The sequence below is a fragment of the Electrona antarctica genome (assembly GCF_951216825.1).
Source record: "Electrona antarctica genome assembly, chromosome: 20".
NCBI classification, from domain to species: domain Eukaryota; kingdom Metazoa; phylum Chordata; class Actinopteri; order Myctophiformes; family Myctophidae; genus Electrona; species Electrona antarctica.
The window spans coordinates 14,066,092-14,084,610 of NC_136801.1; the positions used below are offsets into that span (position 1 = coordinate 14,066,092).

Below are 18,519 nucleotides of genomic sequence, written 5' to 3' on the forward strand. Positions count from 1 at the left end.
TACTGGCCTGTTTCGGAGATTCTTCTGACATGCTTGGAATGTTCAAGGGCTGACATTAGTTGGACAGTGTCAGCTGTTTTCATCACAGTTACTGTCACGAACTCCCATTCCATTTCACAACAGCCTCATAACATGTGTTCATCATAGAGGGATGGATTAATTGTCATCCCTGCTTGACAGCACATTTTGATATAGTTTTAGTCAGTCTTTTGAATAAAATTCAGTTTTAGTCATATTTTAGTCACCTGAAATGTTTTTTTTAGTTTACTAAAACAAGATTTTAGTCGACCAAATCTACAGTTGATTTAGTTGACTCCTTTAACCTTTATGCCACCAGCCCTAATTGCTGAGTTGTTTAAGATGTGGGTAAAGGTATACGTTCCGCATGTGGCCACTTAGGTTTTTGTCTGGTTTCCATTTGGGGCTCAGAGTCATGAATTCCATGTGCATTCTTAAAAAGTCATATTATACTGTAACACATACTTCATCTTTTGAAGACAATAGGAGCATGATTTGCTCAGAAAACAATGGAAAAGGCACTTTTCACGGCACACATTTTCCTTCCAGAAATGGAAGGAACAGTATTTACAGTACAGTACAGTATTTCCATAATCCATTGCATGGGACTGGCATTAGATTAGCGGGCCCGTTTTCTTTTTTGGAGGACTACCAGGCTTTGAAACAAGTGTTGACAACAATTACAAATGAAACATTTCCAGGTGATTGCATTCGCTATGAGACAATAGCAGTGATTCAAAATAAACAGTTACATCCGCTGGTGTGTCATACCAATAACTATGATGATCTGTGGCAATGTTCAGTAATACCACTACATTCATGGTATATTTGCATTTTCCCTTTTAGGTTTAAGCCAACACTAACATACTGCATATAGCATGATTATGAATGTGAACCTCGTGTACTGTAGAACACCTGGGGGGGGGGGGGGGGGTCCCCAGTGAAATGAACATGGCATCACAATCATTTATTTTTAACCACTTTAACCATTTACATGTTGGCTATCCAAAAATAGCAGATCTACAAGCTCACATGGCGTCACTTAGTGTGACACTGTGAGCTTGTACATCCACTATTTTTGATCACATAAATCTCCATTTTCTCTAAATCTGCTATTTTTCTAAATATTGTAAATGTTTGGATTTATTTTATATTACATACATCTTCCCTTCTGGGTGTGTGTGTGTGGGGGGACATATCAATTTTGGGGTCCTTGACACAAAGAATTTGAGAACCACCACACACACTGCTGTTGTACAACATGCCTTTTCCAATGGGAAATGAAGTTATCCCCCTGTGGAGCACCCCTGCAGAGAGAGGCCCGTCAACTTGGCCTTTTGGCAACCGTGTCTAATTGACCCAGAAAAGTGAACCCGGTTCAGAGCATAACGCACAGCAGTAATGGAGCACTCTCTTTGAAATACCGTTAGTCACGCATGCTGGTCAAGTTCCAAATGAGATGCATTTCTGAACAGCGTTCAAAGAATTTAGCAGATCTACAAGCTCATAGCGCGCCACCGAGTGGCGCGCTACGAGCAACCAGGTCTATGAAAACAAGCCCAAAAGAAGCGACTAGGCATCAAATAGCCGATCTACAAGCTCACAACACGTTGCATCGCAAGGTTCGGCAAGGCAAATCGCTCGCTTTAGCTCGCTCGGCGGTGCCTCACGTCACGTGGGTCAAGTTTGTTTCCATCATGGTCAAAAACGTTATCGACCCAAAATAATCAGTCCGCAGTTGTTTTAGGCGAGACACTTCCGAGTTGGCCACAGAAGTGGGGCGTGTGTGGGCCATAAGCCGTGTAGGATTTTAGAATGTTGCGTCAATCACGCATTATGTCCTTCCTCTTTATTTTGGAGAACCAGACACTGGATGGGGTGGATGACGGATAACATAATGAATGGAGAACAGACACTGTATCGGGTGGATGAACGGATAACATAATGAATGGAGAACCACAGACACTGTATCGGGTGGATGAACGGATAACATAATGAATGGAGAACCACTGGACAAGGTGGATGAACTGATAATAGAATGATGCAACAGAGCCAGCCGTTCTTGGTTGGTTGTCCCATTTCATTAGGCCCACCGTTTTAGTCCATTAGCACATTGTTTCCCAAACAGTGGATCAGGACCTATCTTTGTGTCACCGACCAATTTTTATGGGTCTCAATTTATGCTTTTTTCCGTTTCCTACATTAAAAAAAATAAACAATTGGGCTACCTACAGGTATACATTATTTCAAAAGATTTTGAAAGGTCTAAACAAACCAACCACAACTTTTCCTAAATAATAAATAAATTAGTATTTCCTAAAAAAATAAAAAAATAAAAATTACCATGGATAAAAAAATAAAGGTTTAAGAAGGTAGTAGTAAAAATAGCCAATCTAAAAGCTTGCAATGCGACATGATATGAGCTTCTAGATCTGCCATTTTCACTAGTTTGGGTCCCAGGCAAACGTCTAATTTATCTAAAACGTTTGGGAACCACTGCTTTAGCACCAGCTATTCCAATTGCACTATATTCTGTGTCAAACTTGCGAAACAATCAACTGCCCTGCTGATAAACATTATTTTGCCACCCTCAATAGAGGCTGTGACTGAGCTTATCTTATCTGCCTCGTTTGCACTTAGCCCGAAAGGCTATTCAAACAGACTATTTGCTCATTATTGTTAAGCAGGCTACTACTGTAACGCAATGTATCCATTACATTTATGTGTTTCAGATGCCTTACTTACATTATAATGCTTAGAAAGTAACATTTTGAGTAATGTTATACTGATAATGTTGTTACAGTATCAGCAAATATTTCTCACCTTTACCGAGGTATGGCCTTTTTGCACGGGAAGCGACTGACATGCACGTATAGTAATTAATTTCCTATGAAGGTGAGCGTTCAGTATAGGTAGAGGTGGCCATATGTTCAGCCTTAAATCAATGTGCAAGTTTGTCGCACACAGCCATTCATGCATGCAATCATGTATACAGGGGAGGATTATCCAACGGGCCTGTTAGGCCCAGGCCCAGGGGCCCCTGAGCTTGAGCGTCCGCGAAGAGGCTCAAGCTCAGGGGCCCCCCAAAAAAGGGGTAACAGTGAATAACAGTGACGCACACGGTCCTTGTCTTGTGTGTCCGTCCGTCCATCTACACTGTACAGCTAATCTCCGGCACCGTTAACGCGGTCGATGCCAAATTTCACACACACACACACACACACACACACACACACACACACACACACACACACACACACACACACACACACACACACACACACACACACACACACACACACACACACACACACACACACACACACACACACACACACACACACACACACACACACACACACACACACACACACACACACACACACACACACACACACACACACACACACACACTTTCCAAAACGGCCTGTTATAGCAGGAGGCCGACTACCAGGAGGCCGACTTTTGAAGAACACATTTTTTTGATATTACTCCTCCAGATTCTGCCCAAAGATCCCGCAAATCGTTACACACTATCTCTATAGTCATGTGTTCAAGACGGATCTGTCCGATATTTCATTTTCCATCCTAATTGGCTAACATTGGCTTTCAAAGTTTGCAGGATTGGCCTGTTTTGAACAAAAAGCCTCAAATTATGAACGCAGCGTGCAATTAAGTGAAATCTTTCACAGACATTCCTACTAGGCTGAGGAATATATCCCACCCTTTTCACATTGGCCTGTTATAGCACAGGTGGATTTTTGCAAAACACATTTTTGGAAATAAATGCCTCAAATCATCCAATTGACATCCAAGGCGTGAGAAGAAATGGCACCCTTTTCACATTGGCCTATTATAGCGCCACCACGAGGCCACAACCTGACCTGCCCTGGTGGAGACCTGTGCCCCGAGGGGCACTTTATCTAGTTTCTACTCAGTCTGTGTCTCATGGGAGTAGCCTGGCTAATAAGCCAGACCGAATCAGCCGTTGGTGTGATTTGAGTCTGGCTTATTAGCCAGGCTATCATGGGAGGGCTGTGATGGGCAGTTCAGAAACCCGTCCACCAACAGCAGGCTTTCTATTCCTGAAAAGTTGCAGTGCGAAAATGGAAGCCATCGTTGATACGATACAAGTCTAAGTCTATACATTTATTTTGAGTTATCATTAGTGAGGACCAATTATATGAAGATAGGTTGAAAAGTGGAAGACTGATTGAATTCTATACTGCAGGCTAATTAGGCGAGTATGTTTACATGAACAGAACATGATAAACAAACATCTATTCTGACAAAAAACTAGCACATATTACTGTTTGTGACATTTGTTGGGACACGCAGCTTGACATTGAGACAATCCCGGCCAAACCAGAACGTGGTCACCCTATACTATGGGGGGCACGGTCAATCTGACAGCCGTGCCAACAAATTTGTTCATGCACGTCACACACGCACATGAATGCCTGTTATGCTATGCCTTTTCATAAGCCTGCAAGGCCGTCAAGGCTAGGACAAGTGCTAGGGAGGCAGACTTATGCTCCCGAGTGTATAGCTATTGAACTGAGTCACACTTATATCCAGTGTTGGAGAAACAATTTAATATATGTTTGTAGTTTAGTTCTATGCTATCTGTCATATCTGGTGTATTATGTAATAAAAGTACAACTAATGCAAATATCTTCAGCATGAGCCCCATGAGGCCAGAGGGAAGTGAAACAGTGCTTCCACCCATTGTATACTAGTGACTATTAGTTATTTTAAATGACTAAGGGTGAAACCAATAGATTATTTCTAAACTGGTGGTGAACAAGCTCCTAACGTAGATCGGCTATTTTCTGATAGGTCTGAACAATAATCAAAATCTACAAAGTAAGAGTAAAAAGTACAATATTTGCCTCTGAGATGTAGTGCAGTAGAAGTAGGCTGTAAAGTGAAAATACTTCAGTAAAGTAATATTATTTAATGATACTTGTACAGTTACAAAGTAACTATATAAGTACATGTACTCAACTTGAGTAAGTGTTCTTAGGTACTTTACAGAACCAGCTGGCCTCCATAGCCCTAGCTATGTTTTTTTATACAATCTGTTTAATAAACATTTTTAGTCCTAGCTATTTCAATAAAATGAACTTTGCGCACACAGCTCTCTCATAAAATGATTTCTGTCTTTCTGGATGGGAGTTGAGAGACAAGCTTAATATCTTATGTGTCTGAAAAATAGCAGCTATCTGTGCTAACACGATGACGATCCGATAATCCTTTCCTTGTGCGACTACTGGCATCTGCAGCGGGCTCTGTTTGTGCGTTGTAGTGTGTGATCAAATAGTTTATGTGGTCCAAAAATGAAGCAGAGGTGTTTGTGGTACGTGATGATGTGTGCTCTGGTGGTGTCATAACACGCAAATAAAAATGTAATGCCAAAGCAAAATGAGAAAACAAGGGATCCAAAACAATAATATGTATAATTTATATAGCACTTTTCTGGGTAGCCAAAGTCGCTTTACAGAAACGGGGAAAAAACGACAACGACTAGTAAAAGGTGGAGGGGATTATGATTAGGTAGAGAATGAGAGTCTGAAAAGGTTGGTTTTTTGGGCCGAGGGTGGGGGCAGCTTTGGTGTGAGCTGGGAGTGAGTTCCAGAGGGAGGGGACGGCCACTGAGAAGGCCCCGTCACCCCAGGTTTGTTTGGAGATGTCCAGGAGGTTGGCATTAAATGGATTCATGCTTGAAGACATTTTTGGTTCGTCTGAAGCAGGGCAGGCTCAGGCCATTAATCCCACTACGGAGCCACATACTATAACCCCGTCCCCAAACCCTAACCGCACACGGAAACCACGGGTGAGTCTTAACTGGCCACGTAGTCGGACTAATGGGATGTCGGAATAACGTGTCCCCAACAAGGACCTTCACAGGGATTTCAAACTCATCCAGAAACTGTATGTGGTCCAATCCGAGGAATCCCAAAACATACTATTGTAAATGTAGGCAGCTTGCTGGTTAGTGGATTATCACTCTGATATTGGAATATTATTATTAATATGTATTGTTGTTTTTGCCCTTGGTATTTTAGTATTTTTTCTTTTCTTCTTTTTCTTAGTGTACAGCACTACAGTTGTTTTAAATGTACTTTATAAATAATGTGGATTGGATTGGAATACCAGTAAGTACTGTGACCAGGCTCAGATGGATATAAGTTCTTATTTATTTATTTCTGGCTGTATACAGGCAGTGGGACAATGATGAATGAGTTGGTGGTGATGGTGATGATTTTAGCTATACACTAGATAAAGTGCCCAGGGCAGGTCAGGTTGTGGCCTGAGTCGTGGTGGCGCTATAATAGGCCAATGTGAAAAGGGTGCCATTTCTTCTTATGCCTTGGATGGCAATTGGATGAATTGAGGCATTTTGTTCCAAATAAAAGTGTTTTGCAAAAATCCACCTGTTGGTGGCGCTATAACAGGCCAATGTGAAGTGTGGGATATATTCCTCAGCCTAGTAGGAAAGTCCGTGAAAGATTTCACGTAAATTGCACGCTTCGTTCATGATTTGAGGCTTTTTGTTCAAAACGGGCCAATCGTGCGAACTTTGAAAGCCAATGTTAGCCAATTAGGATGGAATATAAAATATCGGACAGATCCGGCTTGAACACATGACTATAGAGATAGTGTGTAACGATTTGCAGGGTTTTTGGACAGAATCTGGAGGCGCTATAACAGGCCATTCTGGAAAATCTGGGGCAGAGGTTCATCGTTGGCATCCAAGGAGTGTGTGTGCAAAATTTGGCATCGACCGGGTTAACACTCTCAAATGCAACAACAAAGAGAAGGCAACTAACAACAAATGACAAATCCATAACTAACAAATGGCAAATCGGTACTTACTTAAATATGCATCACATGGAACTGCGTGTTAAATGCACAGGGGACCAGCAGGAAACCAGGAAAACGCATCTCTCAAACATTTTCTGAAGTGGCTGCCTTTTAAAGGGCTTAAAGGTGTAGTGAAATGAAAAATACGTTTTTCACACTTTTAGACCATCTCCGTGGTCATCATATGAGCATACCTAACAATGGATGCCAAAAAAATGGGAAAATTCTCATTTTTGTGTGTTTTTAATATCAAAAGTCCATAACAATATTTGTTTTATTACTTCCTGAAAACGAAAACGTGCTGCGTGATGACGTGTCGAGGCCAACATCGATAAAAGCCAATACAAATGAAGCTCACCCGTATCCTCTCCATATGTGCGCATCCGTGCAGCACAGCTGCTATTGATTACAGAAATCCTCCGTTTTTATTCCCATTCCAGATAACATCCAGACAGTGTATTACTCGGTTTCAACTTAATCATCACGCTAAAATATGTATCTGAAAACATTATAGGGTAGAAATAAGCCACATAACAGTAAACTGGTACAGTTGGGCCGTCTATTTGATTTGTAAACAAACACACACCACGTTGCTGTGTATAGCATAGCAACAGTCCCTAGCTACCGTCCCATCGCCTGAAGGGATGCGACGCTCTGATTGGTTCAGAAACTTCAGACCGGTGTTTCAACTTGAAACCGTTTGAAACTTCATAATAAAATGTCCACCATTTCCGTTTCATTACACCTTTTTAAGGGCCTGCTGCAATTAGGTGCTAATCACAATCAGCCCAGCTGAGCAGTGTAAATACCCTGGCTCTTCTCACCTGGGACGGAGCAGGAGGTGATTTTCTACACATAACCATGACACCACATCTCTTTCTTCAGTTCATACCAGTTCAGTGTATGATCATGCACATGCAGGAGCCATCAGTGCCGAGCACCTACCTGGTTGCCTTCATAGCCTAGGTGAAGGTGTCCTTTTTAGCATGCCTACTCAATCATCTCTCTTGCCGAACCACAGTTGCTTTCCTTCTCCCAGGAGGGGGGAAACAAAACAACATACCCTATAGCCTTTGAATTGGATCAGAGTATGCAGATTGATGGTTGCCAACTCAAAAGGCACAAACATAGCAAAATAGAAAGGTGCAATTCTGGGAAATTGCAAGTGTGGTTGCACTGATTTTCCCCGTTTTCCCTATACCTCTTCATGTATTTCTTCATCATTCTTCTTCAGGTGGGAAGCCATTTGTACACTTGTAATTCATGGGTTTATACTAGAAAGTTCTGTTTTGCCATTTATATTACATTGTGATGTCACTCCTGTCTGATTGGACATTATATATTATCCAATCATAAATCAATGAACAAAAAAGGTTAATAATAAACGGGTTTACTTTAGGTGACATAAAGGTTCTCGGACCTAGAACAATAGTGTCTAGCAACCATGCTAATTAAGTCATTGTGCAGCACTCGCAAATAAGTGTATGACACTTTTAATAATCTACAGCAGTGGAAGGAAATATCCATAGTGCTTCCTCAGCATTTCTGAGTCATGTGTGGGCGTGGAGTCTGGTTTTAGGACATGGCTATAACGTCTGTCTCATGCACTCCATGCCCGAAATGTGTGGACGTACTAGGTTACGTAAATAGACTTTTAAACATTTAAAAGGACTTCTTGGGATCATTATCATCCATATTTGTAAGTAACTACAGTATATAAAGCAGTCGGTAGAATCAAAGCTCCTCTGGTTTTGAAATCTACTACAGTCATTAGCCTACTTTTATCGACTCAAAGCCATTGATTTACAGTATCTGACGGCCTTGCTGGCCCTGAAATTGTCCTATTTGTGCCCTCAAGAACAATTGACAACACCAAATGCCAAGTGGCCGTGCCCCTAAAATGACGAAATCGCGCAAAGGCTTGCTGACATCATGACTGTCTTGTGTCGTTTCTTGTAACAATGGTTTCAGTCAATTAGTCTATGCAACAGCATATAATTCACACACCTTGCTTCAGTTTGCAACAGTGCGTTCATTTCCTACAAGCATATATTTCAACATTAAGCAAGGGGGAGGAAGTTTCCCCTCACCACTTCCTTCTGTTTTGGGACACCACTCGTTCTTGTAGGGGGTAGGGTGTGGTGTGTGTGTGTGTGTGTGTGTGTGTGTGTGTGTGTGTGTGTGTGGGGTGGGGTGCGTGTGTGTGTTGGGGGGTGGCGCTCATTAACATAGTTACAAACAGAAAAAAGGAAAGATAAACACAAAACACAGTAACTTTTCTATTGTTTGAAAATGTAGATCCCTCACAAAGGAACAATATTGCACACATATACAAGCAAGCACGCGCGCACACACACAAACACACACACACACACACACACACACACACACACACACACACACACACACACACACACACACACACACACACAATCTTAGACCTTGGAACAATATTGATCCAGTTCAAATTTAGACGAGAAACAGAGTGAAATGAAAAGCACCATGTTACTGTATTAATTCCTTGCTGGAACCAAATCAATCGCAATTGTCTCTTCGTCAGAGTGCACGGCTTTGGAAGAGTTTTGCCCCGGGTCGTTGTCTGCTTGGATGTTTGGTTTCATTTTCTGGAAACATTTTGAACCCTTTTCTGGTGCAAACTAAATACTCCATAAAAGTCGGATAAAAATACTTTTTATTAAACAATGCACGGGTACTAATAGTCGATCCAGGAAATTTCTATCATCCGTAGTCCCGGGTGAGCACTTTATATTTGAAATCTGAACGTTAATGTACACGTTTGCTCTGTAAATGTAGCAGTCCTAAAAAACAGGCTGAAGTTTCGCCGTGACACTCGTGAAGTACGATCGTCATGTGACCAATGGCTAATGCTGTATCAGCAGGAAAGAACAGGCCAGTGTAAAACGGACAGAGAGTGTTGAAATGAGACAAGATAATGGTCCATTAGACAGCAAATGATGGCAACAGGTTGACACATGATGGCACTGCCCTCAGTGCCCTGTTGTCACATGTTCTATCAACCATGTGCTCTTGAGCAAAGCACCGTCAGTGCTGCCTAGACCCTGCCTACACTGCACTATACACTACACTACACTACACTACACTATCTACACTACACTACACTACACTACACTACACTACACTACACTACACTACACTACACTACACTACACTACTCTACACTACACTACACTACACTACACTACACTACACTACACTACAGTAATGACCTCAATGAGTATCAGATGGGAATGCAGAGTACAATGCAACCTCATTGGTCATGATGAGTGTAAAGATGCGAAACAGGGATTGAGTGATTCTTAATCTGTGGTTCTTGCTACAAAATCATCCCAGCTCTCTAAAGTTGACCAGCCAATGCCTGCAGGCATGACAAGTTGTGACGATATGATGCATACCAAATGTTTCTCTTCCCTTCAGCCTGGGGTTGGAGACATGTTGTGTAATATGTTTGTGGCTTGGGGCTACATTTATTACTGTGCTTCACAAATGGAATCTCTGTTTTTTCCAGGTCCATGTGCAAATGTTTAACAGATAAGAGTGTGTTTGAATATCGAACGCCAAATTTCAAGCTACTCCACTGCGGTGAAGTAGCCTAACATAATTATTATAACTGGGAGTCTCTCACAAAAGGAAGAAATACTGACAAATCAAATAGATCTCAAATAGTCTTAACGTTACTTATAGCAGTGGTTCTCAAAGTGGGGCCCCTGGGACCACCAGGGGTCCTTGAAGGGGCTTCTAGGTGGCCAGGTGGTTCCCAGCCAAATCAGTTAATATAACACCACAATCGGTTTAGCCTGGGCGAGCCCAGCAGGAAAAGTGGCATAGAAGTGGGAGTGAACCTTGTATTACACAAACCAATAACAGTGCAGAGGGGTGTCGCTCCAAATTTGGTGACGTCAGTGTTCTGGAGGGGAGGGAAGCGGGGGAAGAGGAGGCGGGCTCATAGGTTGGTGAACCAATAGGAAGTCGGTGTTGGTTTCCAGCGCTAGTTTGTCCCGACCCTCTATGCCCGGAAAAGCATAATACAGTAGTGCTCTTTTAGGCTACAATCAGTGTAACCACTTTTAATCCTATTTTATATTATATTCAAAATGTCATGAATGAAACAAACAAAAGTATTCCAAAGAAAATAATCTCTTATTCCTCCCTAGCAAGCAATTCTGATGGGGGTCTGCGCAACCAAATACATATCAATATGTAGATCCTTGATGTTTGAGAACCACTGACTTACAATACATTGAGCCTGCTCAGATGACGTTTTCACTGTCTAGTGTAGTCTAACCCTATCGATGGATATTTGATTGAGATGTATGAATCTGACCTGAGGCAGATTCTACACATCAGTATTTCTTCTCACACTTTTAAGATCTTTCAAGAATGTTCAAAAACAGAAGTGACACGATGTGATCTTGTACTGTATATCTGCTATTTTTGAAAAGGCAACGCAAACATCTAAAATGGCACAGATGCTTTCCTGGTTTTAATGGGTTGGCCTAAAGTTAATTAAAGTCTATTTTCAAAATAAATCCGAGAGCCTCTATTAACTGGATGACAGTTTCACAATCTATATTTCTGGTAGCTATTCTGTGCCAGCTAGGTCAGTAGACCTAGCTGTTCTACTGGAACATTGAATGTTCTGATTAAACGTAATGTTGTCCCTTTCACTGGAACATTGAATGTTCTGATTAAACGTAATGTTGTCCCTTTCAATGCGTTCAAATCCGCTACACCGTTTCTGACTCTGTTACTGTTCTGTCGTCTTCACCAGATGGACGACATAGATGCCATGTTCAGCGACCTGCTGGGGGAGATGGATCTCCTTACACAGGTGGGTTTCTTCCCCAGACTGCTGCCCCCAAGGTGGTCAACACATACCTCGACACTATAACCTCTCAAATCTGCAGTCATAAACATGTATCTCCCAAGAGACATATGCCAACAGCACTAAAACCCACCGTCAATTAACAGACACTCCAGATCAGCGCACTACATAACACTCCACAGGGGGGGGCGGGGGTTATACTTGGGCCTAGTGGGCAATCTAGCAAGCATACATTTCTCCTCCTTTAAAGCCATGAGGTCAAAAGGTGAGTTCATAAGCCAGCCAGACATTACACCTTTTTCCCCTGTGAAAAGCCCCGCTGATCCCTTTGATGTTCTCATCAAAGGCACAAGGCATTTTAAACCATTTAAGACACAGAGCTGGCAGATTAAACAAAGATGCATGTTTATGAGTAAAACGGTGGAAAAACAGATGTGAGATAAACATGCTTTCTCAAAAGAATATTTCACTTTCAAACAGGTTTTGAGACATTTTAACTACTCATGCTTTTGTGAGCGCCCCAGGCAGTTTTTAAGTTGCTTGATATCACACACGCCCCTTTGCTATACAAACCCATTGTAACTTCAGACTCCATTTTAACCAGGTTAGATTAATTGAAAACACCCGTCGTTGGTTCTGGTGAAGAGCCGTGTTTAAAAAATTTGAATCCATCATTTTTTGGGAACATTATGCAAAGTAAGAATTGAAAAATACACAGCCCCCATCACTATACAAGGACAATATCAGTCACCAAGACCATGGGTGTTTTCGATGAATCTATCATGGTAAAAATGGTAGTTTGAAGTTACAATGGATTTGTATAGGAAGGGGGCGTGTCTGATCAAATGAATATCAAATATCTAGTAAATACTGAATCCAGTCATTTAAAAAGAATGTGCTGTAGAGTAGACTGAAACGGAGCCTGCATGGGCTGTGGTGGGGCTTTTGAAAACTCCTGTGGTTTTTCTACTGAAAATTGTGTTAGTTCCAACACAATTTGAGAGCACCTGTGATGTCATGCCATACTTTTTATTTGTGTTTTTTCTATTCACTTGGTCATTAAGGTCCACAGAATGAGAGGTCTGCTCTTCCGGAAATATCGCTATAAAAAAGTTATGGCCATTTTTGTATACGCCACCATAGACAACCAATATATGGCAACATGTCATCATACTTTAAGTAGCAATTGTGACATGTCAAACTAGGGGTTTTTCATGATTCTGAATCCATTCCAAGCATTCGTTTTGCACGAAAAACACTCCTTGGCCTAAAACGTCTATAGCCGTCATCACAAATGTGGATATGGCCAAATTTAGGCCAATGAGTGTTTTTCGTGCAAAACCAATGCTTGGAATGGATTCAGAATCATGAAAACCCGCTAGTTTGACATGTCACATGCTACTTAAAGTATGATGACATTTTGCCTTATATTGGTTGTCTAGTATACAAAAATGGCCATAACCTTTTTTCACGATATTTCCGTGGACCTTAATGACCAAGTGAATAGAAAAAAAAACACAAATAAAAAGTATGTCATGACATCACAGGTCAATCCTTAACCGTTGAGCTTTTGGGCCTGTGGCTCCCCGGCTATAACCCCCTGTCTTCTGCAGAGTCTGGAGGATGCCCAGACAGTGACCCCAGCAACTCCCTCCACCAAGAAGCAAGATTGCAGCTTCAACGCTGGATTCAACTCCTCCACCAAGAGACAAGATGTCAGCTCCATCGGCTTCACAGACCTGAATGGTGACTTCATCCATGTCCCTTTAACGCTGCTGTGTGTGTGTGTGTGTGTGTGTGTGTGTGTGTGTGTGTGTGTGTGTGTGTGTGTGTGTTTGTAGTCAAGATTAAAGGGATATTCCGCCGTGCCCCAAGCCGAAATCAGACTGATCCGGTGCCTCTTAGGAGGAGCGGCCACGTTTAACGGAATAAAGAAGGCACTCGAGCAACTAGGATGATTGGAGCCTAATTATATTTTAACAACAGGGTGCAAAGCACAGGGGAAAAAATGTGATGTTAGAAGACCTGACGAAGATGTAATCTGACATCGAAGCGTTGACAATTTCTTCCTGTGCATTTCACCCTGTTAATTAAAATAAAAAGGCTCCAATCATCCGAGTTGCTTTTGATGTTTTTAGTTTTAGCCATATTTTAGTCATCTGAAATGTTTTAGTTTTTGTCTAGCATTAGTCGACTAAATTGTAAATATCATAAGATTTTAGTCGACTAAATGCACAGTAGATTTAGTCGACTAAAATGTATCTTGGCCGGTCGTGATGGCGTTGATAGATCGGCTATTTTCAGAGCATGACACCTGCACACAGGTCCCTCCCTAACATTTTAGTCTAGTTTCTATTTGTCGACAAAATTGTCAATATTTGGTCTTCGTTTTCGCCTTCATAGCTTAGTTTTTATTTCGTTAGTTCTCATCAGTGAAAAAAGGTAGTCGACGAACATTTTTCATCACAGTTTTAGTTGACAAAATGAACACTGCTCCAGTGCCTTCTTTATTCTGTTCTTTTTTCATTTTTTTATCCCACGATTTTGTAGCCAATTTTTCTCACCCAGTGTCAATTGGGCACTAAACTCCCTCTGCCAACCTGGGGAGAGCAACGGACTGACAGGTGGGAGCTGAATGCAACGCATGGAAGGAACACGTTATTCCAACCAGTTCCTTTGCCCTTTCTTTATTCACTTGTGTAGTGGTGTGTAGTGTTAAGTGGTTGTTTAGCTCTGGCATGATGGCAATTACTTCAAAGCACCAGGACTGTGCCTCCTGGGGGACCTACGTGTTTAGTCAATTACCCAGAAAATTACAATGATTATGATCTCATAGGGAGAGAGAAAATGGAGTAGATGGCCTTGGCGATGAAGGGTAGAGGTCTCAACTTTGTAGTGATCTGGCTACTGTTCAGGTTCTAATTTCAGGAAGAGGGGGGGGGGGGGGGGGATCACTTTTACCTACTAATTATGCACTGTTAACCTTGTGCCTTTCATGGGCTGTAAAGCCCGGGCTGCGCTGATGATTTCTGTGGCCTTCTATACCAAGATCATGGTGTCTGTTGGTAACTATATGGATCTGTTATAGAGCATAGCAGTGGTGGCCATTTTGTGGTGCCACAGATAGAAAACCAATTCATTTTGCCCCATAGAGATTTCAGAAAATATTTATACACCCAGGATCCTGGTGAATCATGACGATAAAACATTTTTTTCTCCCTGGACCCTTGCAGAGTCAAAGCTCAACGAGATGGAGGACACCGACCTGGATCAGCTCATGGCCGACTTGGTCGCGGACCTCACCGCCTCCGAGGAGAAGCTGACGGCGGAGCTGGCGGCGGGCGCTCGGAAGGAGGAAGAGGTCACGCCTCCACCCCCATCAGCAGCACCCCCGGACCTGCTGCCGCCGGCGCCACAGGGCCTGAGCACCTACTCCGTCCCTTCTGTCACCGCTTCCTCCTCCCCAGCGTCTAGGCCCCAGAGCGGCAGCGGTGACAGCCCCGGTCCAGTGTCGCCCACCGCATCGCTGTCGCCGCCCCCGCCTCCTCAGCACAGCAAACCCTCGAAGGTCAGTCCTCGTCAGGCTGCACTCACTCACACATTTGAGACACCTGTCTCAGACAGCTCCAATTCATTTTCAATGGGAGTCTCACATGGTTTGACGAGACAGCCTTGTTTGATGGCTGTGTTCTATCTTCTTCCCACCTCCCCCCCATCAAACGAGGTTATCTTGTCAAACCAAAAATCTATCACAACCATTATTCATTTGATTAGCTGCAGCTGTGTTGCTTACATCACTGTGTACTATAAGGTCAGTGTGCATCAGGTTTTTAAACTGAAGTGGAAGACAAACTACAAAATCAGCCCAGGGTTTCTTGCTCCTTTAACGTTAGTAGTCGACTTAAAATGGTTGCAACTGGTTGAATGGTATTCCTCTTATACCATTATGGCTTATAAACACGTTGATGGTTGGAGTTAAGTCCAAACTGTTTCTAGCCAAAGGCACAACAGAGGCATATGTTATAGTTATACACGAAGCAGTCTGTCTGGAACATATCACGGCAAACAGGATCAATAGTAGGGGTTGTAGGTTGGAGCAGGGAGGTGAGACGGTGACGGCAGTGGTGTTGTTACGAGGAGCAGAAGAAGGGAGAGATTATTACTTTAGCAGGCCTCGTGACCTCATCGTCCCCGCGAGACAAAAACACCAGGTGCAAGGGATCCATCACCATTAAGGATGTGTCGCATGTTCATTAATATAATGGAGGGATCCGAATTTCTAAAACACATAACCTGATGTTCAGCACTCATATCTCTAAGACAGACGGTATAGTATATGGTCTCTGTCGGGTGGAAACCTCATATGTCCACAACGGTTACTCTTCGGGATTCAAATTCAAAAGCGGCAAAACTAAAAGTATAGCGGATCGACAAGCTCGGAAAGTGCTGCGTCGTGCCACGTTTCGAGCTTGCGGCTCTGCTACCTTTGACGCTTTCGTGTGACGCTGTAGTTTGATCAAGTGGGGTTTTAATTCTCGTTGAAGAAAAAAGTAAAACACAAAAAGTTAGAATATGGAGATAGGAGGTTTCAGCCCGACAGCGATGACGTACATTATGTCTCTATAAATGCGTTTTAATGTTGCCTGCCAAAGGACTTACCAAGCAGAACCGAGGCATTTGTTTTCATTCCGTGCCACGATTGTGAGAGTCTGGGTGTCATTTTTTTGTCTCTGAGCAGATCCTATATCTCCTTAGTTTAAACGAAACACCGCGGATGACGACATATGAATAATGCATATATTTCACAGGCACGCCGTCTATTATTCCACCATGTCAGTCTCTGTTATTGATATGGTTTCATTCAGGAGGAAATCGAGGCACAGATCAAGGCGGACAAAATTAAACTTGCGCTGGAGAAACTCAAGGAGGCCAAAGTTAAAAAGGTAAGCCAAGCAAACTTAACACATTAACGCCTTAATATGCATCTAAGATCTGCTGCCGATGGCAAATGAGATATTGTGCAACGAATGGGTTATTTGGCAGTGATGGAAAGTATAACTAAGTACATGTACTCAAGTACTGTACTTAAGTACAAATACGCCAGTATTTACTTTACTGGGGTATTTTCAAATGTCTGTTCTTGTACTGTACTCCACTACACCTCAGAGGCAAATATTGTACTATTCTTTTTTACTCCACTACAATTATTTGAAAACTTTAGTTACTAGTTACTTTGTAGATTTGGGTTATTATTACAAAAGTTAAACATGCATTTAGGCTATTTGAAAATAGCCAATCTACAAGCTCACAACCCTTTTGCATAGTGAGTACTTTTACTTTTAGTAAAAGTGCATTTTGACACCAATACAAGTACTCATCTTTCACTCAAGTACATTTTTAACACATTCAATTGTAAACAGAGTAGTATTTCTACATTGTGGTATCGATGCGTTCGCTCAAGTGAAACTTGAATACTTCATCCACCGATAGTGCTATCTGCCTGGAAGTCATTTGAAGTGAAAGCCGTAATGCTGAAACAGAATGTCCCTTTCTCCCATGTTTCCCCACGGTGCCATTAATCACCATAATGGATCGCTAGCTCCTTTTATCTGTCCAGCTTACTGCAGGATAGCACAGCTTCCTTCCTTGGGTGATATGTGGACGCTTTTCTCATCTTCAAAGCGGGCAGCAGCGCCCATAAACCAATGACACGTGTGTTTGGTTGCGTGCGTGCATGGGGGCCATGCATCAGGGCAGACAATTTTTACGCTACATCAAAAATATTTTTTTCACGCTCGCGGAAATGTTACATTGTTGGAATGATTGATGGAACCCAAGCAGATGTGATATCTGACAATGACTGCAGATCTAACAACTGTCAGGTTTTCTGGCAGGGGAGGGTTATCACTTTCGCTGCACTAGCAACTCCTACAGGTTCATCCCATGGGAAGAAAATATAAATAAAAACATAACAAAAACCCTCAAAAGTGGGTCGGCAGTGTCTCAGGGGTAGAGTGGCCGGTAGAGTGTCCAGAAGGTTCCCAATTCGATCCCGGGCTCCCCCAGAAATACTGTCGAAGTGTCCTTGAGCAAGACACTGAACCCCTAACTGCTCCTGATGTGCTGCAGGTTGGTGCCTTGCATGGTCATCGGCGATTGGATCACACCAACCAATCAAAATAGTAGCAAAGCAGATGACACCGTTGTCAATGTGGCTAACCCGGTTGCTAACCAAACAAAAACAGTCAACGAGCGCTACTAGCATGTAAACCAACACAGTAACATATGTTGGATGATGATGTTTTTAAAACCAGTCGTTTCTGTAAAGAAACAATTTATCAAAAGGCGATTTAATAGCCAGATTGATACGGTTACCAGAGTGGGAGCAGCCATGTTTGTTGTTTAACGTCATCGAGTTGAAACAACGCTGATGGCCATGTGCATTTTGTGTAGCCAGCATGTGCTCTACCCGTACATAATGATGTTTGAGGAAACGGTGACTCATATCCACCTCCACGGAAACATCTGTGAAGGTGTCAGTTTGTTTGGTATGAGGGTTTCTCGGTGGTTGAGCTCTATAGGTCTTTGTGGTTATACAGGCCCCCCATGTGAGGCAAAAGACAAGTGCAGATTCTGTCAGGGAGCACATTTCTGTCAGAGAGAAAGGGATTATTTGCAACCAAACTACTCTATTTCACCATATGTTGAATGGCATTCCAAGGAGTTTGGGACCAGGTAAACCCTGATCCGGAACGATTCCGGAACAGAAA

General features: G+C 42.5%; 2 protein-coding genes across 6 annotated transcripts in view; one reads left to right on the top strand and one right to left on the bottom strand.

The window, feature by feature from the left end:
• Window positions 1-7,369, bottom strand: part of nell3 (NELL (neural EGFL like) family member 3) — a 28,888-nt gene extending 21,519 nt beyond the window's left edge. For 2 of the 3 annotated variants that reach the window (XM_079489717.1, XM_079489715.1), the window contains exon 1: window positions 6,898-7,015. The gene's annotated coding sequence lies outside the window, so the exon portion shown is untranslated. Of the gene's footprint in view, window positions 1-6,897; window positions 7,016-7,243 lie in introns of those variants that run through there. The other variant, XM_079489716.1, reaches the window with a different exon arrangement.
• Window positions 1-18,519, top strand: part of apbb1ip (amyloid beta (A4) precursor protein-binding, family B, member 1 interacting protein) — a 49,064-nt gene that overhangs the window by 10,334 nt on the left and 20,211 nt on the right. For all 3 annotated transcript variants that reach the window (XR_013788493.1, XM_079489721.1, XM_079489720.1), the window contains exons 2-5: window positions 11,696-11,755; window positions 13,363-13,495; window positions 14,983-15,317; window positions 16,615-16,692. Coding sequence is in view for 2 of the 3 variants with exons in the window: in XM_079489721.1 (XP_079345847.1) it covers window positions 11,696-11,755; window positions 13,363-13,495; window positions 14,983-15,317; window positions 16,615-16,692 (606 nt within the window). In the remaining variant the exon portion in view is untranslated. The remainder of the gene's footprint in view (window positions 1-11,695; window positions 11,756-13,362; window positions 13,496-14,982; window positions 15,318-16,614; window positions 16,693-18,519) is intronic.